Below are 24,029 nucleotides of genomic sequence, written 5' to 3'. Positions count from 1 at the left end.
ACAAAGTCGAAATGGCAGTGGCAGAAACTCTGCAGTACCTCTGTGGTTCTTTAAAGGATCCCTAAGGTTCTCAGGAACACAATTTGACAACCAGTGCCCTAGAAGGTAAATGCAAATACCTGAGCATGCCATATCTGTCATGCCCTTTATAATCTGTCCTTAGCAGTCTTCTGGCCTCCCTGTCCCTCTCCAAGTCATAACTTTCATTGTATTCATATTGAATTACCTATAGTTCCTAAATGTATCATGCTCTCGCACAAATATGTGCCTTGTCATGTGCTCCTTCATCTGCCTAGAATGCCCTTACATTCTTCTTTCCTACTGCCCCCTCCTCCATTGCCATTGTCCTAGTCATCCTTCACAATTCAGCTTAAGTTTTTTTAAAGGAATTTATTTATTTATTTATTTATTTATTTATTTATTTATTGAGAGGGAAAGGGGCGGAGAAAGAGGGAGAGAAACATCAACGTTTGGTTGCTTTTCTCTCATGCCCCATGGCTGGGGACCTAGCCTGAAATCCAGGCATGTGCCCTGACTTGGAATCGAACCAGCAACGCTTTGGTTTACAGTCCATTGCTCAATGCACTGAGCCACACCAGCCAGGGCTCAGCTTAAGTTTTTCATTCTTCTCTGATGCCTTCCTTTACCTTCCCAGGTCAAGTTTACCACTCCCTCCCAAGAGAACCCATTCTTTATTATACTATACATATCTCTTCCTTTAACCTTATCTTTGCAGTCATTTGCGTGTCTCTCTCTCCTGGTAGATGATGAACTCCTTAACAGCAGGGATTGTGACGTATTCATCTTTGTATCCCTGATACCTAGAGGAGTGCCTAGAGCATTGTACGCATTCACTGAGTGTTCAATGAAAAGACTCGGATGTGTGGAGTGAGAAAACAGGAAGAGCCCAGGATGTCTCAAGTCCGCTGTTGGTTGGGTGACCAGTTAGGTGATGAGACAGTAAAAAGGAACGGTGCTTGAAGTGGAATAGATTTGCACTGAAAGGTGAATCTCTTTTGTTCGATGCTTTTATGCAGTGTCACATGGGCAGAGCCCCATGGAAGTGATTCAGCAGGTGGCCAAAATATAGTTTTAGACAACTGGCTTGGAGGTGCAGACTTAGGGAATCATTAGTGTGGGTGTTTCTTGGAATTCTAGGCATGGATGAGATAACCCAGGGAGAGTGTGTGTAGTAGTAAAAGAGCTTGAGACAGTCCCAAGAGAATAGCAACATTTAGTGGGTGGAGATGAGAAAGACCATCCCATCAGGTGGACTGGGGATGGTTGAGAATGGGGACACAGTAGTTGCAGGCTCTACAAGGGAGACTTCAGAGTCCAAGAGTTCTTTGTCTACATTTCCTAGCAATCACCTCTTTTTAGTCTCAAGCCTCTCCTCTTTCCAAGTGCCTCCAAGTACCAGGTGCCTCTAAGTGAGCAACATAGGTCACTTCCACGGAGAATAGAGATAGAGACCATGGACTTTGGAGCCAGACTGCCTGCATTAGAATTCTGACTCATTCACTTATTAGCTGCGTGACCTTAGACTAGTTACCTAATCTCTTTGTGACTTAACTCTCGTATCTGTCAACACAGGGATAATCATACTCTATACATACTTTATAGGACTATTGTGAGTAGGTTTACAGTTGTGAGTGCGTGAAACAGAAGTTATTCTTATATTATTATTATCATTAATTATTGTATTATTTCCATAAAAACAGCTGTAAACCTACTTTGCCCACCCTTGTATACAGTACCTAAAACAGGGTCTGGGTTATAGTAAACACTAGATGAACTTAACTATTCATATCATTCTCTTTATTATTATTGTTCCTTTGTACACACTTTAGTAATGATAATAAGATGATGAAAAATAGCTGTTTGTGTCATTTCACAGAATTAATTTAAGGATTAAGTGTGGTAATGGATATAAAAAGTAAGTAACTGTGCAAATGGTTATTGACGTAGTGATAGTTATCTGTCTGCTTTGTTTCCATGGGAAAGGATGAGGAGTGCCAACAGACTCAGTTGTACCTATCCAGCATTTGGACCTTTGTCCTTTGACCTTTACTGAAAGAGGCACTCCAAGAAAAGTGAACAGGCTTCAGAAGTTTCCTTAAAATTGATGGGTGACTGTTTCGGTGGGGTCTTTATTTCTTTTACCTTTCTCAGGAAAAACGTAGGTCAGAAGATCAATGCTTTACCAAGCAATTTAAATTTTGTTTCCTGCTATTAGGTATTAATATTAACCGAGGCCTCCTGTGCTTGGGAAATGTAATCAGTGCTCTCGGAGATGACAAAAAGGGAGGCTTTGTGCCCTATAGAGATTCCAAGTTGACGCGGCTGCTTCAAGGTAAGCACAAAGTGCCTCTAAAAATAGGAGAGAGTAATTCCGAATGATATTGCTGAGAAAGCGAAAATGAAACAGGTAAAAGGCCCTATGTTCGGACTGTCACATGCAGAGCCATCTAATTGATAAATACAAGGGAGAGACCTGTTGGCAGGCCAGCTGGTAAGATAATGGAAAGATGCCGTCATATATGGCTTTGAGAGCCAAGAAGTCTGCACGATGCCAACTGTACTTAGTACTTTCTCTCTGGAAATGAACCCGTTACTCTTTCTTTACTTGAACTGATAAACAATTCCCTGAAGAGTTAAAATCGACCTAGTGAAAGCATCTGAGAAATGGTTAATCCCAATAGTGGCCCCTGACTTACTCAGGCCAGGCCCCGGTTGTTTTAACCTGATGAACTGCTGAAATCGCAGTCTCACTCAAGAATGAGGACACATGCAATAGGACCCTAAACTATTATTATTTTAAACATCAAAAATCTTTGTGTTTTTATATGGTCACAAATGAGAAATTGGTAGATACTCCGTTTTTTGCCCTTGCAGCTCTGGTTTTGAAGCCACCAGCCCGTATGGACAGCTTCACTTGCATTTTACTTGTTTGATTGCATTTCCTTCCATTGCTCTCTTTTAGATTCTCTAGGAGGTAATAGCCACACTCTTATGATAGCCTGCGTGAGCCCTGCTGACTCCAATCTAGAAGAAACATTAAATACCCTTCGCTATGCTGACAGAGCAAGAAAAATCAAGAACAAACCTGTTGTTAATATCGATCCCCAGACAGCTGAACTTAATCATCTGAAGCGACAGGTATAAAGGACTTAAAATTTGATGAGAAAAGTTGGAAGAATGTGAATGGAATGATAGAGCTGCTTCTGCTTCTTAGCTCCTCCTCTACCCAGAAGTTTAGAGATACTGGTGAAGCGTTATGTTGATTTGGGGAAGTATTAACATGTTAATAATTCCTATTAACATATTTGTGTCATATTTAAGGTTGGGGGTGGCATTGGAGATTTCACTGATAAAGCAGTGAACATTGAGAGACAAGACAAGATAGGTAGGCAGGAATCGGATCCTGAAGGTACTCCAATGATTTATTAAAGAATTAGGAATTCGCCCTGGCTGGCGTAACTCAGTGGATTGAGCTCAGGCTGTGAAGCAAAGCATCGCAGGTTCGATTCCCAGTCAGGGCACATGCCTGGGTTGCAGGCCACGGCCCCCAGCAACCGCACATTGATGTTTCTCTCTCTCTCTCTCTCTCTCTCTCTCTCTCTCTCCCCTGCCTCCATTCCCTCTCTAAAAATAAATAAATAAAATCTTAAAAAAAAAGAATTTGGAATTCAACCCGAAAGCTATGAGGAGCCATTGAAAGATTCTAAGTAAGAGGGTGACTTGGTGAAATGTGTTTTTTAGGGAGATTACTCTAGCATATATAAAGAAAGTGGATTAGAGGTGGGCATGACTAGGAATAAAAAAATTAATTAGGCCGTTATAATAGGCCTGAACTCCGAAAGGCAGTAGCAATAGAGATGGAGAGAAGAGGATGAATTAGGAAAAAAAAACAAGGAAGCAGAACATGTAAGGCTTACTTGGTAACAAATATGATGGGGAAGCGAGGAGGGTGAGGATAACTGAGGTTCATTCCCAGGTTTCTTGCTTAGACAGTTGAATAAACAGTAGTACTAGCCACTGAGTCGGGGGCTACAGGCTGAAAAACAGGAAAGTGATGAAACTCAGTTTGGAGTATTTTGAATTTGAAAGGCCTGGGGTGGGGGGACGTCTAAGTAGAGTTGCTAAGGAAAGGAACAGAATGCTGTCGGGTGGACAGTGAATGCTAGATAAGGAAGTGGGGGAAGCTGATAGGCTCCTCTTTCAAGAAGGCAAGATATAAGACGACAAGAGATAGGTAATCAATAGTCAAGGGATGTAATTTCTTTTTCAAATATGGAAGACACTTGAACAAGTGAACGCACCAGTTGGGAGAGACTGAAACTGAGACTAGGGAGCAGCTGATAAGGGGCCATCTCTAAGTAGTCGAAGTCCTGCGTGCAAATAAAGATGGCTTTTCTTTAAACAATAGAGTGGATACCTGCCTTGAGACTAGCAGAAAAGGTTAGGATAGGAATGATGCAGCGACACTCATTTAGAGAGAGAAGAAGGGAAATTGGGGGATTTTCCTCCTGATGACCTTTATCTTCTCGGGTAAGTAGGAGGCAAGGTCATCTAAGAGCCAGCGAGCAGATAATAGGGGAGTGGGACTTAGGGGACCACACGAGACTTGAAACGGAAGAGGCAGTTCACAGAAATGGAAGAAGCAGTTAACTGCAAGCATGAATTTCTGGGGGTGTCACTGTGGTTTTGTGACACCTCAGCAGCCCTGGTAGAGGAGCTGGGAAGGCAGGTCATAGTCGGATTGGTTCAGGCTTGGGGGCTCAAGATTTGTTGCCTTCCAGGGCATAATAGTCTGTCCACTGAGCATCTAGTGTTTCCTAAGCATCCAGTGCTCACTCTGACTCTTGGCCTTCCTTCTCAGTGGTAATAACTACTATTCCGTTCATCTCTTTTCTTCCCTCCTCCTCTCCTCCTTTATCTCTTTCCCTCCTAGCGGTTGCTGTAGAAAAGACATGTAATTTACCTGTTCACAGTATCACCTAAATTATAAAATACCACACCCAGTTCTGTCCCTCTGTTTTCTTTCATGTATATTCCTAGTACCCCAGGTGCTCTTCTTCCTAGTCATTTATTTGTTTGTTCATTTCAACAGTAAATACTTATTTTTTTAAAGATTTTATTTATTTATTTTTAGAGACAGGGAAGGGAAGGAGAAAGAGAGGGAGAGAAACATCAATGTGTGGTTGCCTCTCATACACTCCACACTGGGGACCTGGCTTGCAACCGAGGCATGTGCTGTGACTAGAAAATGAACTAGCAACCCTTTGGTTTGCAGCCCATGCTCGATCCACTGAGCTACACCAGCCAGGGCCCAACAGTATTTATTGAACACTATTTTGTGCCAAGCATGGTGCTAGGGTACATGGTGGGGCAAAGCAGACACAGTTGCTGCCTTCATGGAACTTATTGCCTATTGGGAGAGACAGACACTAAGCACATAATCATACCAACATACCCTGATAAACCGGGATAGTGTGCTGTGGAAGTATATGGAATAGGCTCCCCTGTTATATATCTAACCTGAGAAGGCTTCCTGAGGTAGCAGCATTTCAGCGGAGACCTGAGGGATGGAGTAGAAATCATCTGTGCAGAAAAGAAGGAAGATGATTCAGAGTAGAAGAAATAGCATGTGTAGCAAATTATAGTGGTTAAAGGTATTGACACTGCAACCAGACTGCCCGGGTTCAAATCCCGGCTCTGTCACTCACTAGTTATGTACCTTGGGCAAGTTCTCTGTCCCTCAGTTCCCTATCTGTAAGAAGGAAATAATAGCACCTGCTTTATAGGATTTTTGTGGAGGTTAAGTGAGTTAAACCACGTAAAGCACTTGGAACAGTACCAGGCACATAACAAATGTACAAAAGTTCTGAATCAGGAAGAAGTATAGTGTCTTTTAAGAACTCACAGCACGCTGGTGTGGCTACAGTGGAGATAGCAAGGAAAGAGTATGCCAGTGTTAGACTAGTGAAAAAGCAGAGGCCTGATTCAAGCCTCATGGACTGTGTTAAAAATGATTGAAATTGAACTTTTTAAAAGATGGCCTGGCCACTACAAATGGATTGTAGTAGAGGAAGACTAGATTCACGGAGACTACCTGAGAAGTTCCTACATTGAGCCAAGTGAGAAATTATGGTGGCTTAGACTTAGGGCGGCGGTGGTGATAAAAAGAAGTGACCAGTGCATTAGTTGAGGGGATGAGGGTGTGGCACCCAGATTTCTGGCATGTGAAACTATTTCCTGACCTGCGGTTCACTGGAAAAGGGCCCGGTTTCGGGACTGCAGGCGAGTGGAATATTAAATAGGCAGTTGAATATATGGCTCTAAATTCAAAAAGATCTATGTTTGAGATAAATTTTGGCAGTTCCTGGTTTATAGATGGGAATCAAAGCCGTAGGCAGAGTTGAGACTTTAAGGTGGGAGTATAAAGTGAAGAGACTGACACTGAACTTTGCAGAGCTTTATCATCTTAAGGACAATTGGAGTGAGGATTAACCAAGAAAAGACTTAGAAGATCGGCTAGAAGACTAGAAGGAAAAGCAGGAAAGTATGGTGTCTGGTGACTACCAAATAAATAGTCAAGTGACGGGAAGACTGGAAACCACCCATGGGATGCAGTGACATGCATATCATTGGAGACCTTGGCAAGAGTTAGTTCTGTGGAATACTGTGGGCAGGACTCAGTGTGGAGGTTGAGGAGCAAGTGAGAGAGGTGAGCAAGGTGTCCAGGGGTGTCCAACCTGTGGCCCAACACAAAATCGTAAATTTACTTGAAACAAATATGATGAGATTTTTCTGTGATTACATGTCACAATGTATTTAATGTGTAGCCCAAGACAACTCTTCTTCTGTTGTGGCCCAGAGATGCCAAAAGGTTGGACACCCCTGGTAGACGATTCCCTCAGACTTTGTGAAGGCGAGAAATAGGGCAAAGGAGATAGGAAGTGGGAATGGGAAGCTTGCTTTTGTTTTAAGATAGGAGAGACTTGAATGTGTTTTCATATTAATAGGAAGTATATCCTGTAATTCAAAGATCAAGAAGAAGGAAGGGATGACCAACTGATAGAGGGAGATTAATCAGGGGCAGGAAGAGCTGGGATCCAAAGCACAAGTGAGGAGACTGGTTATGGGAGGCAGAACAGCTCCTCTTCCTCCTAGGAGGGAATGGGAGAGGGTGACTGCGCAAGTGCTCTGGGTTAAGATCCCTCCCCCTTTGGGATTTCATTCATTTGCTTCTTCTCAGAACCCTAAAGTCCTTAAGTATACTTGGTAGCTTAGCATTTTCTATCTTATATTATTTTCCACTACTGTTTCAGGCCTCTGGCTTGTCTTTCTCAACTAGATTATAAACTTGAGAAAAAACCACAAGAGTTGATTATCATATTCCCCGCCCCTCCCTACATTTCCTAGCCCAGGGCTATTTGATTTCCACCCTTTATTATTATTGTTCAAGTACAGTTGTCTCCATTTTCCCCCCACCACTCCACCCCACCCCGGCCATCCCCACCTCCCATCTTCGATCCTACCCCCTTTGCCTTTGTCCATGTGATATATACTCAATAAAAACTCATTAAAGTCTTAGGTAGAAAGGAGAGCTTATCTTCTAAGTATCTTTGAGTCATCAAGCCCGATGCCTTCTGTAATACCTAAGTTATGCCTTAGATTTCCTGTCTATTGAATAAAATTACCCTATTGCTACTTGTGGTAATTTCACTGTTAAAGGGATAAGCAGCTTTTGATTGGTGACTATTTGTCTTTGCATTTCCCAGGTACAACAGCTACAGGTCTTGTTGCTACAAGCCCATGGAGGGACCCTGCCTGTATCTATAAAGTAAGAGTCATAGATTAATTTTAAATATATATTCCAGTAGAGGCTATTTGTCCTGATGGGTGTTTCCCCCTGATATGGTAAAGTTTCTGGTAGCACTTGGTTTCAAGGTAAGGATCTCAGCAAACTCCCTGACTATTTTGGACTTAGCTGGTTCACTTTGAAGCAGCTTGATGCAATAGGAAGAACATGGGCTCTGGCTTCAGAAATGTATTAATTGGAGTTCCACTATGAGGAACAGCAGAGGCTCTCCCATTTAGTCATTTGATTTTTAAATTTATGTCCATGTAGACTCATGGGTATTGACTTTACTCTAGGGAGACATCAAACTGTTTTTGCTTTGTCTGCTAGGAGTTCCTTTGGAGTGGCTGTTATGTTCTTTAACACGCCCTCAACTTTTTGAGCATTCCCACAAAATTTTCCATGCCCATCTTAGATTTTCACTGCCCCCATTCTAGAATCCACCACGTCTCCAAGGAGACCTAGTGTTTTTTCAATTGGGAAATGGTGTTTAGAAACCACATCTAGGCACTTAGGTGTGCTTATTGCTACTGGCGTGTGGCTAGTTCTAGGCTCCCTCAGTAAGTAGTGCTAGGAAATACCTGTCTGTACAGTAACCCACACATAACACTCATATCTATATTTTTACATCTACATGTTTATATACTGGGTGGAGCAAAAATAGGTTTACAGTTGTGAGTACGTACAACATGGTTTATTCTTTTAATATTTTTTGTTGTTGCATTATTTTTTATAGAAACAACTGTGAACCTATGTTTGCCCTACCTCGTATATTGAAAACCATGATTTTATACTGATACCTCTGGCTCCAGTCCAACACTATAGGGTTCATTTTAGCCTTCCTCTCCTTATGTGTAAACTTCTTTTGCCAATCGTGAGAAACCAGCTGTCATTATCTGCAATCTATTTACTTATTTTTTCAGGTCCTGTATACACATAAAGTCATTTCAGAATTAATTAGCTCATACACCTGTGAGAAACACAGGTATGGACAAGATTACAGCATTTCTGTTCAATTCTTTTTGTCTTCAGGCTTAGAGTTGGCCGGGCAAAGTCCTGTTTCCCACATTCACGGCTCATACTCTATTTTGGGTCTCCTCTGCATCTCAGTTGATTTAAATTGTTTATATTTTCAATATGTGAAGGCTACGTGAAACATGATGATGACTAAAGTCAGAGTTACAAGAAAAGATTACTCAGAGCAGAGAAATGAAAATCAGAACCACGATAAGGTCATTGCATACAAGTTAGGGTGACTACTATTTTTAAAAAACCAGGAAACAACAAATGTTGTCAAGAATGGGAGGAGGATGTGGAGAAATAAGAACCTTTGTACACTGTTGGAGGGGTTGTAAAATGATGTAACTGCTGTGGAAAATTGTGTGGAGCTTCCTGAAAACATTAAAAACGGAACTGCCGTGTGATCCAGCAGTTCCACTTCCAGGTCTGTATCTAAAAGAATGGAAAGCAGGGTCTCAAAGATATCTGCACTCCCGTGTTCACAGGAGCGTTATTCACAGCAGCCAAGAGGTGCAAGCAACATAATGTTCATCAACAGATGAATAGTTAAACGAGATGTGGTATACTCATACCATGAAACATTTAGCTTTATAAAGGAAGGAAATTCAAACACATGCTATCAAATGAATGGAGCCTGAGAACATTATGCTCACTGAAACATGATAGTCAAAAAAGATAAATATTGTATGATGTCCCCCCATATAAGGTACTCTTGAGTAATCAAATGAAAGGAGAATAATGTTTGCCAGGGGCTGGAGAAAAGGGGAATGGACAGTTTTTGGTAAGTGGGTGCAGACTTTGAGTTTTGCAAGATAAAAAAGTTTTAGGAATAGATGGTGGTAATGGTTGCTGAATATTGTGAATGTTTTCCCCCCTCAAATCCACTTTACTTTTTAAAATTAAATTTATTGGGGCAACATTGGTTTATAAGGTTATATAGGTTTCAAGTATACATTTTGAATCATATACTTAAAAAATGGTTAAAGTGGTAAATTTTATGTTTTGTATATTTTACCACAATTTTTTTAAAGGGCCAAGGGATTAAAAAAAAAAAAAAACATTAGAAAAATGGGACACATGAACAGACAGTTCACCAGAAAGAGAGATCAAAATAGCTCTGAAATGTGAAAAAATGTTCAAACCAACTCATAATTAAAGAACTACAAATTAAAACAACACTGAGCCCTGGCTGATGTGGATCAGTGGATTGAGTGCCAGCCTGTGAACCGAAGGGTCGCCGGTTCGATTCCCAGTCAGGGCACATGCCTGGGTTGCAGGCCAGGTCCCCAGTAGGGGGTGCACAAGAGGCAACCACACATGAATGTTTCCCCCTCTCTTGCCTTCCCTTCCTCTCTCTCTCTCTCTATAAATAAATAAATAAATAAATAAAGTCTTAAAAAAATACTGAGATAATATTTCTCACCCATCTGATTGATTAAAAAAAGGATAAAAAATATGACAACACATTCCATCGGCAAGGCTGTGGGGGAAACAAATACTCTCATATATTGCTGTTGGGAATGCAAATAGGTGTGACCCTTCTGGAGGGGAACATGGCAATATCTGACAAAACTAGACAAGCACTTACCTTTTGTCCCAGCAATCCCTTTTCTAGAGATGTGCCCTGAAGATAAATCACTACCAACACAAAAATATATAGACACAAGATTACTCACTGCAGCATGTTTATAATTGCAAAATATTGCAAACAACCTAAATGCCCATAGATAGGAGAGAGGTTGAATCCATGACGTGTATGCAATAAGAGGCCACATGGCTGTAAAAAAAAGAATGAGGAAGCTTTCTATGACCTGATAAGAAATGATTTCCAGGAAATACTGAAAAGCAAAGCCACAAAGAGTATCTATAGCATAGTACCATCTGTATGAGAGAGAAGGGGATATGAATACACAGATATCTGCTCATTTGTACAAAAGAAATACAGGAAGGCTAAACCAGAAACTAAAGAAATTGGTTAGTGCAGGGGGAGGGAGAATAATGGTGGAAAGGGGGTGGAAATAAGTGTGCAATGGGAACAGGGTCACAGGGACAAAGAGGAAATGACACTTCTCTGAATATATATATATTTTTTTTTCCTTTTAAAAACTATTGTGTAAAAAATAACCTGAAATTTACCATCTTAACCATTTAAGTGTACAGTTCAGTAGTGTTAAGTATGTTCACGTTGTTGTGCAGTGAATCTTCAGAACTTTTGCTTCTTGCAAAACTGAAACCCTCTCCTCCCCTCCCTCATCTATTATTTTACACTTTTCTGACATTGCTTTTATTTTTTATTTATTGAGTTGAGAGAGAGAGGACGGGGGCGGGGAGAGGCATTGATCTGTTGTTCCACTTAATTTATGCATTTATTGGTTGATTCTTGTATGTGTCCTGACCAGGGATTGAACCCACAACCTCGGCAATCAGGACAATGCTCTAATCAACTGAGCTACCCAGTCAGGGCTGCTTTTATTTATAGAATGCTCTTTACCTTCACCTATATGCACAGAGACCTTGCCTATATTTTCTTCTAGTTCTCTTGTGGGTTTTTTTCTTTTAAAAAAAATTGTGATAAAGAACATATAACATAAAATTTATTATCTTAACCACTCTTAAGTGCACAGTTGGGTAGCATTAAGTATATTTGCCTTGTTGTGAAACAGATCTCCAGCACTTTTTCATCTTGTAAAACTGAAATTATATACCCATTAAACAGCAATGCTCCTTGTGCCCCTCTCCTCAGCCCCTGGCAACCACCATGCGACTCTCTGTTTCCATGGACTTAGGTACTTTAGATACCTCATGTAAGTGGAATCATACAGTATTTGTCTTTTTGTGACTGGCTTATTTCATTGAATATACAGAGTTGAGCAAAAGTAGGTTTAAAGTTATTTGTATGGAAAATAATGTAATAATTAATAAATAATCCAAGAATAAACGCTGTGTGTCACGTACTCACAACTGTAATCCTTTGCCCCATGCTGTATGTACCATTTGTTGTGTATCCATTCACTCATGAATGGACATGGGTTGCTTTCCCACCCTTTGGCGATTGCGAATAATGCTGCTGTGAACATAGGTGTGCAGATATCTGTTTAAGATCCTGCTTTTGATTCCTTTGGATATGCACCCCAAAGTGGAATAACTGGATCATATAGTAATTCTTTTTATTTTTCATTTTTTAATTATCATACTGTTTTCCATAGTGGCCGCACCATTTTACATTCCTACCAGCAGTGCACAAGGGTTCTCTACATCCTTGCTAACCCTTATTTTTTTCATTGAATTTACTGGGGTGACGCTGGTTAACAAAAGTCATACAAGTTTCAGGTGCACAATTCCACAACACATTATCTGTACACAGTAATGTGTGTTCACTGTCCCAAGTCAAGTCTCCACCCATCACCGTTTATCCCTCCATTCCCCCCTCCACCTCCCCCCACCAGTCACCACACTGTTGTCTGTGTCCATGTGTTTTTCTATTTTTCTTTTTTGCTCAGTTGCCCCCATAACAACCCCAACCCCACCCCTCCACAGCTGCCAGCCTGCTCTTTATCTATGAGTCAGTCTCTATGTTGCTTGTTAGTTCAGTTTGTTCATTAGATTCCACAAGTGAGTGAGATCATATGGTATACTGTGGTACATTTACACAATGGAATACTACTCAGCTGTAAAAGAAAGAAATTCTTACCTTTTGCAATAGCATGAATGGACCTGGAGAGAATTATGCTAAGTGAAAAAAGCCAGTCACAGAAAGCTAACCCTTGTTTTCTGGTTTGTTTTTTTTAAGTAATAGCTACCCCAAATTTGGACCTTAATTTTATTTTACTTATTTTATTTATTTATCTTCAGAGAGAGGGGAAGGGAAGGAGAAAGAGAGGAAGAGAAGCATCATGTGTGGTTGCCTCTCACATGGCCCCCACTAAGACCTGGCCTGCAACCCAGGGATGTGCCCTGACTGGGAATCCAACCAGCAACCCTTTGATTCGCAGCCCGCGCTCAATCCACTGAGCTACACCAGCCAGGGCATGGACCTTAATTTTAATAGTTCTTTATATATTAGTTATATCAGTCCTTTGTCTGTAGTGTATTACAAATACTTCCTTCAAGTGTGTACTCTTTTACTTTATTTATGGCATTTGTCATGCAAATTTTTTAAATTTTTATGTGCTAAAAAGTATATCAATCATTTTTTTATTGACTCTGGATTTTTCTAGCTACTTTATTGAGATAATTTACAGACCTTAAAATTCACTCATTTTAAGTGTATGATTCATTGATTTTTAGTAAATGCACAATGTTGTGCAACTATTACCACAATCCAATTTTAGAACATTTCTGTTGCCCCAAAATGACCCTGTACACTGCACTGTGTGTTCACCACCCCAAGTCAAGCTTCCGTCCATCACCATTCATCCCCCCCATACCCTCCTCCACCTTCCCCCACCTCCCCTTCTCCATTTGCAGTCAGCTCTGTTCCGGCTCCCAGCCCCAGGCAGCCACTAATCTGCTTTCAGTCTCTATAGATTTGCCTGTTGTGAGCATATCATATACATGGACTCATAGTATGTGGACTTTTTGCCTGGCTTCTCTCACCTGTAATGTTTTCAAGGGTCATCCGTGCTGTAGCCTGTGTCAGCAGTTCTCCTTGTTAAATAGTACATCATTGTCTGTCTGCACCATATGGTGTCTATCTAGTTACCAGTGGATAGACTTTTTGGTTGCTTCACCTTTCTGGCTATTATGAATAATGCTGCTATGAATATTCACCGGCAAGTTTTTGTGTGGGTATATGTTTTTTATTGGGTAGATACCTAGAAGTGAAATTGCTGGATCATACGTTTAACTTTTTAAGAAACTGTGGAACTGTTTTCCAAAGTGACTACTGTTTGCATTCTCCTCATGCATCTGGATTTTGATTCCTTGTTAGAAAGCCTTTCCTACAAGGTCAAAGGGGATTTTGCCAGTGTTTTCTTTTAGTCCTTTTGTTGTTTTTTTCTTCTACTTTTCATTTTTCATTTGGAGTTCTTATATATGGTGTGAGCCCCTTTTCTTTTAATATCCTTATTTGCAGGACTCAATCATTTTTTTTTCTGATTGTAGAAGTGCTACATTGCTTCTTGTAGAACATTTAGAAAAGTATAAAACAATAAATCTTAAAATTGCTTTAATGTGTCACCCAGAGATGACCACCCTTGTCTTTGTGATTCTCCCCCTTTTGGTAGTTTAATCTTGGTATCCTTCGTCATTTTTTAAAATGTTGGATAAAGAAACTGAGGAAAGCTGGGGTCTCTTAAAGACCTATTCCACTACTCCTGGTTGAGAAGCAATTGGCCCATCTTCCTTTCCTTTCATTTTCCCACAGACCTATTTCATGTAACACAAGACTAATGAAAACCCTTCCAAACTTCCAACTACCTAGAATATACTATAGGGTATATTTTTCAGCTACAAAAGTAGTAGATTCTAAGAAACAGTTCATGAACCAAAGACTTGAACTCAATTGTTCAATGTTTCACAGAGAATACAGGTGCTACTTCTTTTTTTCAAAAGTGTATACTTAGCCCTGGCTGGTATGGCTCAGTGGATTGAGCACAGGCCAAGAACTGAAAAGGTCACTGGTTCGGTTCCCAGTCAGGGCACGTGCCTGGATTGTGGGCTAGGTCCCCAGTTGGGGGGTGTATGAGAAGCAACCAGTCAATATTTCCCCCACACATGAATGTTTCTCTCCCTCTCTTCCTCCCTCCCTTCCTCTGTCTCTAAAAATAAATAAATAAATAAAATCTTTTTAAAAATGTATACTTATATTTTCAGAGACATTTCATGAGGCTTTGAACAAAATGTACAGTTTATATACATGGGGTTTATTTTTTGCTTTTTGTCCTCGGATTATATTGTTTTCTTTTTGAATGTGTGTCATTAAAGCTTTTGTATTGATTTTCTGCAAGTGTTTGTCCATTCGCACATGCTTATCTACTTGAATTTGTAGCATTGGCAATTAAATAGCATGTGAAGGAGGAAACACTGGTTTTCCATTATTCTTTTCCCTGTTTAGAGAAACCTTGGAAATTTTAAGGGAAAAAAGTATGGAGTTAAAGTGTTGTTACTTTGGAGGGGGTCAGGGGATGGGCAAAAATGAAGTGCAAACTTCCAGTTACAAATAAGTCACAGGGATATAACGTACAGCACAGTGAGCACAGCCAGTAATATCATAACTTTATGGTGTCAGACGGTCACTACCTCGACTTAATGTCATGATTACTTCACAAGCTACATAAATATCAGAGCACATGTACACACCTGAAATTAATATATTTTATGTAAACTATACTTTAATTAAAAAGTCTCGTTATTTTGGAGTTTGTCAACTTTCAAGAACATTGGAAGTTTTCAGTTTAATACCGGTAAGGAAACAATGAAATATCAGAGCCATCTGAAATAGCACCAAATTTACTGATAGTTTATTTTCATAACCCCCATTTTAATTTAACATTCCCTCGTAAGAGTCTCAGTAAATTCTCAGCAGTGTGATAGGAGACCTTACAGTGTGGCCTTGCTATTAACTTTGTGACAAAGATCTTCCAAAAGAATTCATGGAGGGTTTAACCTGGGTGAGAGGGCATTTCTTCCTGAATTCCACTTCTAGCCTTCACTGAGATTGAGAACAGCTGTACCCTGCCCTATTTCTCTCTTTATTATAGCCTTGACAACTATTAATTTTCCCTTCCGTCTCCTTAAGATCCAGTCTTCCTAGTTCTTCTGATCTTTTCTCACCAGTCCTATTTTTCAGTGTTTTGAACAGCTAATCCCAGTGGATTACAAAAACAAAAACCGAAACTGTACTTCTTTTTCATCTGCTTCATTAGTCTTGGACTGATATCAAGTAATCTGCATAAATTCCAAAGGTTCTTATTTATATGTATCCTTCAAACTATTTCCGTCCCTCCCTTTCACTCCTATTTGAAATGGAAATTACTGTCACCTCCAACCACTCGAAGCAATTTAAAACTGATAGACAAATGAACAGAAGGCTGTGGGTCATCAGTTTCAGGCAAGACAAGCACTTAGAAGGGAGCACTTATTTATGGAGAATTGTGAAATGTGCTCTTCGTGGCCACTGGTCATCATTTCAGCTTTCTGATTCCTTAAATGCTATTCCCCTAAACCTTACGCTAAATAGGTCATTGACTTACTATGCGTATGAGGTTCAAGTTAGACCCTACCCCTGCTGAACCTTTCCCTTCCCTACTTCCCTAATCTTTAACGAGAGGCCGAGAGTGGGAAGTAGAGTACATGTGTCTTAGTGTCTTAGCGACATTGAGCCTTTGCTTCTTATCTATGTGGCACAGATAGCAAGATCCTAAACCAAGAGCCCAGGATAGAGATTAGTCATTCCTGTTGCAACCATATCGCACTCTGAATCATTACCATCCTCCAACTCATGGTTTCACTTACATGTGGAGTCTAATGAGCCAATAAACTAACAAATAAAATGGATACAGACTCATAGATAGAGAAAACAGGCTGGCAGATGTTAGAGGGGAGGGGATTTGGGGGACTGGAAAAAAGGTGAAGGGACTTAGGGAAAAAAAAAAAACTCATAGACACAGGCAGCAGTATGGTGACGACCAGAGGGAAAGGGGGTGAGGGGAGGTGGAAGAGGGTAAAGGGGGGATAAATGGTGATGGAAGGAGACTTAACTTGGGGTGGTGAACACATAGTATAACATACAGGTGATGTGTTAGAGAAGTGCACCTCTGAAACCTATATAAGTTTATTAACCAATGTCACCCTGATAAATTCAATAAAAATAAATAAAACAAAAAATAATAAAGTATTTCAGGCATATATATCTTATTCATACAATATACTACCTGACTGGGAGAATAGATTGGAATAGACACACCTTTTCCTGACTTTTGAAGGTAATTTTAAACCAACCCCCCACCCAAAAGGCCTATGGGATATATTTTTGTCCGCTTTTGATATAGTTGTTATCAATCATGTATTTTTCTAATATGTTACTTTCCTCATTTTAGTGCAGAACCATCAGAGAATCTACAGTCTTTGATGGAGAAGAATAAGTCCCTGATAGAGGAGAATGAAAAATTAAGTCGTGGTCTGAGCGAGGCAGCTGGTCAGACGGCCCAGATGTTGGAAAGGATCATTTTGGTGAGACCCCAAGACTAAACTCTTAGCAATCTGGACATTTACTAGCTTTTGTTTCTGAGATATTTAACATGCTTCTCAAGAGAGAGCCAAGTTATGTGGAAAGAAATGGATAGTGTTACCATATCCTCCCAGGAGCCCCTCTCAGGTAAATACATGGACTTATGTTCAAACATGCAGAAAAGTTAAAAGAATTATACAGTGAACACCTGTATAACCACGACAAAGAATCTACCTGAATCCCATTTTAAAATAGATTTGTTCTGAAGTACCAGGTCCCTCTGTCACCTTAAGTCCTGCCTAATCCTTACCATAACACCAAGTGTAACTGTTTCTCCACTAAGATGTTAGTTCCTCTCTATCTCCCTTCCACTAATATTGTCACATGTCATATCCCAGCCTAACCGTAATCGCGCCAAGATAGAAGAGCTGGGGAATTCATTCCCATTCCTTTTACATCTGGTTAATTTCCCAATAGTGGATTCCTGTGTAACTGATGGCACGGGGTTGGTATCCCAGCACCTTTCTGACAGGAACCTCCTGGTTCAGCGCGGGCTGACTCTGTTAATAACGGTTGTTTCTACTAGTCTAAATCAACTCAGTCTGTCATAGCACAACTATTGCCAGAAGCGAAAATGAGCATCCACCAAAATGTAATTGAACATCTGTAATTTATAAACTGTCCTGCATCAGTGTGCTGTCTTGTCAAGGAAGGGTGAGCTGTTCAGCGATTTCTTCAAGAGGGGCCAAACCCCACGTCCATTGTATCGTCCATTATTAGCGGAAGGGTTGACATGGGATCTAGGGGATTTTCATATACAGGTTTCTGTCTCCATGCTGCCTTGTATGCCTTCGGAGTGATTCTAGAAGATGTGTCTCACATGTATGTGAGCGTGGCAGATGTAACAGACAGTACTTGTTATTCTAGCCACATACCTGTCTGACCTTTATAAGGTTGTTACAGTGGCTGCCCTCTGGGCTTATTGTTGATGTCCTATCAGAACTTCATAACAAGCATACATTTTTCTCCTATATAAACTGTTCTCCCCAAAGCTGTTGCTGCATCTAGCATGTTACAGACACCGTGATGGAAACCAAACGGAAGCTATCAATCACCCTTCCCAAACACGGAGCTGTCTCTGCCCTTTTTCTCTGCCATCAGTCTTGTGCTTCGTCCTCTTTCTTCCTTTCTTTTGCTAAAACTAGCCTACCATCTCAGATAGTGGGGCTTGGAAAAAAACTCTGCTCATATGCAGTGTGAGGCCCTTTTATGTTTTAAATGCCCTTCTGCTGGGACTAGGCAACAGCATCGTGTAGGAGGCAGTTTAAAGGAAGTGGGTTTCTGCAAACAGCAGGGGGTAGCATGCCAGGAATACTGCTTTCTCCCCCAGTTGCAAAGTTCTCTTTGGAATTGAGGCTTCACACTCCACCCCATAGTCTGAGCTTCATGGCAAGCATAAGACCCAGCTGCTCAAATGCTATTTTTAGTAGTTCATGTTGACTGAAGGGCTAATTTCCATGACCGTTAAAAAACATTTCTCACTAAATAACCAAAGCCCACCAAGTCCTCTATTACAGCAAAGGAGGCAGCCTCTCTACCTGGGTTTGAATCCACAGAAGTAGGAGAGAAGGCATAATTAGGCGAGGCTGTCAGGCACTACCACTGATCATCTCCTGGGTCTTTGTTGCAGACAGAACAAGCAAATGAAAAAATGAACGCCAAGCTAGAAGAGCTCAGACAGCACGAAGCGTAAGTTTCCTACCAGATACTTGCTATTGACCTCTACCACCTTGAGATCTAATCATAGACGCTCTGGCTTTTGCAGTGTGATTGACTCTTGCATTCCTGTGCTTGAATTTTCAGCTGTAAAGTGGATCTTCAAAAGCTAGTGGAGACTTTGGGAGACCAGGAACTAAAAGAAAATGTAGAGATAATTCGCAACCTGCAGCAACTGATTACCCAAATGTCGGTAAGCCAAGTCAGGACGGTGCAAATAGGCACATTACTTTCATTTGTTTCTTTATCTTTTTTAAATAATTTTTATTTTTCAATTACGGTTGACATGCAATATAATATTGGTTTCAGGCATACCACTCGGTGATTAGACATTTATAGAACTTATAAAATTGTCAGCCCAATAAATCTTGTACCCATCTGACACCATACATAGTTATTACAGTATTATTGACCATATTCCCTATGCTATACTAAAAAGCACATCCCCGTGACTATTCTGTAACTATCAATTTGTACTTCTTAATCCCTTCACCATTTTCATCCATCTTCCCGAACCCCCTTCCATCTGGCAACCATCAAAATGTTCTCTATCTATGAGTCTCTTTATGTTCAGCTTCTTTGTTTATTTTGTTTTTTTTTTTTTTTTTAGCTTTCACATGTAAGTAAAATCACTTGGTATTTGTCTTTCTCTGTCTGACTTATTTCACTCAGCACAATATCCTCTGGGTCCATTTGTGTTACGGCAGATGTCAAGATTTCATTCTTTTTTATGGCTGAGTCATATTCCTTTGTATATATGCATCACTTCTTCATCCATTCATCTATTGATGGACACTTAGCTTGCATCCATATCTTGGCTATCATAAATAATGCTGCAATGAACATATGAGTGCATATATCTTTTTGATTTAGTGTTTTGGTGTCTTTGGAGAAATACACAGAAGTAGAATTGCTGGGTCCTTCTTTGTATCTTTGTTTTAAAGTCTATTTCATTTAATATAAGTATTGTTTCCCTAGTTTTTTTTTTCATTCCCATTTTCATGAAATATATTCTTCTATTCTTTTACTTTCAATCTCTGTGCATCTTTTGATCTGAAATGAGTCTCTTGTAGACAGCATATGTAAGGGTCTTGTTTTTTTTATCCATTAGCCACCCTATGTCCTTTTTAAAAAAAATCCTCACTTGAGGATGTGTTTTTACTGATTTGAAAGAGAGAGGAAGGCAGGGAGAGAGAGAGAGGGGGGGGGGAGAGAGAGAGAGAGAGAGAGAGAGAGAGAGAGAGAGAGAGAGAGAGAGAGAGAGAGAGAGAGAGAACCATTGACACAAAAGAGAAACATTGATCAGTTGCCTCCTATACATGCCCCAACTGGGTATCAGGGTATCGTGATACCCAGGGTGTATGTGCAGGGTACTAAACCTGCAACCTAGGTATGTGCCCTGACCAGGGATTGAACCTGCAAGCTTTTGGTGCATGGGACAATGCCCCTACCAACTGAGCCACCCAGCCAGGGCTCACATGGGTTTTTAATTCCTTGCTGTGTCTCTTCTCTGTCTGGCACCCCAATGATGTGAATATATGTACACTTGAAGTTGTTCCAGAGGTTCCTTAAATTATCATCATTATTTTTGGATTCTTTTTTCTTTTTGCTGTTCTGATTGGCTGTTTTCTGCTTCCTTATCTCCCAAATCTCTGATTTGATCCTCTGCTTCATCTACTCTACTGTTGATTCCCTATAAATTATTCTTCATTTCAGTTAGTGTATTTTTCATTCCTGACTGTTTTTTTCAATGTTTCTATCTCTGTTTTATGTTCCCTATCTCTTTGGTGAAGTCCTCATTAAGTCCCTCTACTCTTCCCCTAAATTCATTGCCCATCCTTATAACCAGTATTTTGAACTCTGTGTCTGGCAGGTTGCTTGTCTCCATTTTATTTAGTTCTTTTTCTGGAGTTTTGTTCTGTTCTTTCATTTGGGATGTGCTTCTTCATCAGCCTTCTGTATTTGTTTCTATGTAATTAAATAGTGCTCCTATGTCACCCAGTTTTGGTAGAGCGGCCATATGTAGTAGGTGTCCTGCAGGGTCCAGCGGGCACAGCCTCCCCTATCACCCAAGCTGGGCACTCGAGGCGTCCCCTTCATGTGGGCTGAGTACACCCTCCCTTTGTAGTTGAGCCTTGGTTGCTGTTGGCAGATCAATGGGCGGGATTTACCTCCAGGCCAATTGGCTGCAAGGACTAAGACTACAGCAGAGGAGCTACTGTGCAGGGGCCGACCCCATGGAGCAGGACTCACTTCAGCGGGGCTCTGGTGCCCAAGGAGTCCACCCCTAGTGTATGTCACTCATGGAGGTGTTTGGGTGGAGCTTCAGCATAGTCTGAAGCTGTCTACCAGATATGCTGGCTCTAAGGCCTCCTGGGATGTATGGGCCAAGATGAGCTGTCACCTGTGTCCTGTCTGGGGCCACCTGGCATGAGCTACGGAGCAATCTGCAGGTGGCTGCTACTTGTGCTGGGCTGGGATGTGCCCAGGAGAGGCCAAGCTGTGAAGCGAGCCCAGCTTCTGCTAGTGCTAGGCATGAGGCTGATTACCAAGAGGTACAGGGCACACCAAGGCTAGATACTGCTTGTTTGGGGTTTGTGACTCTTTAAGAGACTTTAGGAAAGTCTGCAACATGAGCCAAGATAGACCATTTGTATGAACAGTCACTGGAAGTGTCCTCGGAGAGCCTGCAAGTTGTGTGGACTGGAGCATCAGTGAATCACCAGGGCAGGGTGAGCAGTGTGAGCCAGGTGGATGGAGACTCATATATGGCGCCCACCCGCCAGCTCTGTGAGGGGAGGGCTCAAGAAGGGAATTATGGCCTCTGCCAGCACTTCTGTCTGGGAGAAACCTGGCCCTCCAGCCCTCACTGGGATCGTTCAGTTCCTAGAGCCTTTCAAGCTGCTGCTCTAGCACTGGAGCTCAGAGAGACTGAGTCCGAGTACATTTGTTAATGGGCCCTTTAAGAGGAACTGCCTGGGATTCCAGGAGCCCCTGAGTCATCCTAGTTTTCCCATAATTCCCACTGGTTTTCACAGCCAGAAGTTATGGAGACTTCTCTTCCTGGCACTGGAACCCCAGGCTGGAGGGCCTGGTGTGAGGCTGGGACCCCTCACTCCCTGAAGACCTCTGCAGCCAAGATCTCTCTCCAGATTTTATACCACCACACGTGGCTGTGGGACCAGCCCATTCTGCATCTGCCCTTCCCACCAGTCTCCATGTGGCTTCTTTACATCCTTAGTTATAGGACTTTCGTTCAACTAGACTTTAGGTGGTTTGTGGTGAATGTTGTCCTGTAGTTTAGTTGTAATCTGACGTGGTTGTGGGAGGGTGTGAGTACCATGTTTACCTACTTCACCATGCTGACAAGAAGCCCTCCAGTGTGTCTCTTGATGCATATAAATATGTTCGACTCTGTGTCTTCTGCTGCAACAACTAGACTGTGAGCTGTTTGAGGACAAATATCATGGTCATTGGATATGATCTACATATGAATTTGTAAAATGAAACATCCTTAGGATTCATATGCAATGGTACATTAATATTTTAGCATTCTAATCAAATGCTGCAAGTGGCAACATAAAGGGTGGGGCAAAAGTATGTTTGCAGTTAAATTAGTGTGTTGTTCTACATTTGAACAACTAGGAACCTACTTTTGCCTCACCCCGTATATGTGCAGTGCAAAATTGCCTGGGTAGCTCGAGCAGCGGTCATTGACTTGCAGCCCTTTTGGTGTAGGCTAACTTAGGAAGGGGCCTTGTACCATACCCCAATCTTAAACAAGCTGGCTTCTGACAAATAGCTTAGAAAAAAAACAGGGAATACCATAGGCCTTTCACTTTTTCTTGAATATTTTATTCATGTTTAGAGAGAGGGGAAGGGAGGGAGAAAGAGAGGGAGAGAAACTTCGGATCGGTTGCCTCTTGCATGCGCCCTACTGGGGACCTGAGCCACACCCCAGGCATGTGCCCTGACTGGGAATCAAACTGATGACCTTTCGGGTTCACAGGCTGGCACTCAATCCACTGAGCCACACCAGCCAGGGCTCTTTTATGACCAATAATAAATTAGTTTCAATCATCATTCTGCTATAAGCCCCCCCCCTTTTTTTTTTACATTTAGAACTATTATAGTAGTTATGGATGGGTTTGGAGGGGACAGAGGGGTTGTTATTTATTGTTTTTCCCAGAAGAAAAAATTCTTACAATTCCAACACCTTCCTAAAAACCTTTTAAAAATTTTTTGGTGTTCATTTTCTTAGTTCTTAGGTATACATACTTTTTAAAAATTGAAATAATATTATATTAAGTGGTCATGTTTGGATAAGGGATTGTGGTTGGCTTTGTTCCATCTATACCCTCTTAGTTATCTTTCTGAAGCAGTAATGTGTATGTAAGTGCCTGGTGGTAATTCCTAGCTCTTGGGCAGAGTCTTTAATTTCTTCAGAACAGTGATTCTGTACCCCAGGTCTTGCCCAGCATTTTCTAGAGTTGTCAAAAGCATATTACAAAATCATCCACATCTGTATTTCACTCTAAAGAGCCACTGAAAAAATACCAGGTAGTATGATGGGGAGAAGGTTCAGGATGGCCAGTTCCAGGAAATTAAATAACTAAACTCCCACAGGACTAGAGAGCAGCATTTCAGAATAAGTAGCACTGTACAAAATGATCATGAGCAGTTCGAGATGACAGTTCATTTATCCAACCAGCAGGCCCCAGTAATTGAGAACCTGGGCTGCAGAGTCAGACAGACCCTGCTGGAAAGCCGATCCTGCCACTCACTAGCTGTGTACTCTTGCTCAATACTGTATTAATAGCAAAAGCAAATAATTGAAGGGACCAAAACCGAGGCTTAAAGGCATTATTCAGCTGACGAACCCAGGGAGCTCCTACCATGCTCCAATCCTTGTATGACTCAGGTAGTTCCCTAGGGTGGGGCTCAGACAGCAGCTTGTGTTGTTAATTGCTGTGAAACTTTTGTGGTGGAGGTTGTTTCAGTTTTCATGGCTGTTGATAAAGAACATCAGTGCGGTCCCATGCTTATAACGGTTCAATTATTTTCAAGGATTGTTCTCGCAAGCCGTGTAGTTTGTCGGTTGGGCAAGGTTCACAGGTGAGAGGTGCCACAGCAAGTGGAAAGGGAAAAGGGGCAAGGAAAACTGGGGAACCTCTGTCATGTGCTTCAATCCTCTTA

At 41.3% G+C, this 24,029-nt stretch overlaps 1 protein-coding gene across 1 annotated transcript in view; it reads left to right on the top strand.

Annotated features, from left to right (window-relative positions):
* Window positions 1-24,029, top strand: part of KIF4A (kinesin family member 4A) — a 108,857-nt gene that overhangs the window by 30,272 nt on the left and 54,556 nt on the right. The window contains exons 7-12 of the mRNA XM_028522542.2: window positions 2,237-2,353; window positions 2,984-3,159; window positions 7,788-7,849; window positions 16,927-17,059; window positions 18,748-18,806; window positions 18,921-19,026. Of these exons, the coding sequence (XP_028378343.1) occupies window positions 2,237-2,353; window positions 2,984-3,159; window positions 7,788-7,849; window positions 16,927-17,059; window positions 18,748-18,806; window positions 18,921-19,026 (653 nt within the window). The remainder of the gene's footprint in view (window positions 1-2,236; window positions 2,354-2,983; window positions 3,160-7,787; window positions 7,850-16,926; window positions 17,060-18,747; window positions 18,807-18,920; window positions 19,027-24,029) is intronic.

This window comes from Phyllostomus discolor, chromosome X (genome assembly GCF_004126475.2).
Source record: "Phyllostomus discolor isolate MPI-MPIP mPhyDis1 chromosome X, mPhyDis1.pri.v3, whole genome shotgun sequence".
NCBI classification, from domain to species: domain Eukaryota; kingdom Metazoa; phylum Chordata; class Mammalia; order Chiroptera; family Phyllostomidae; genus Phyllostomus; species Phyllostomus discolor.
The sequence above is the reverse complement of the archived record's forward strand: the minus strand, read 5'-3'. Positions and strand labels throughout refer to the sequence as shown.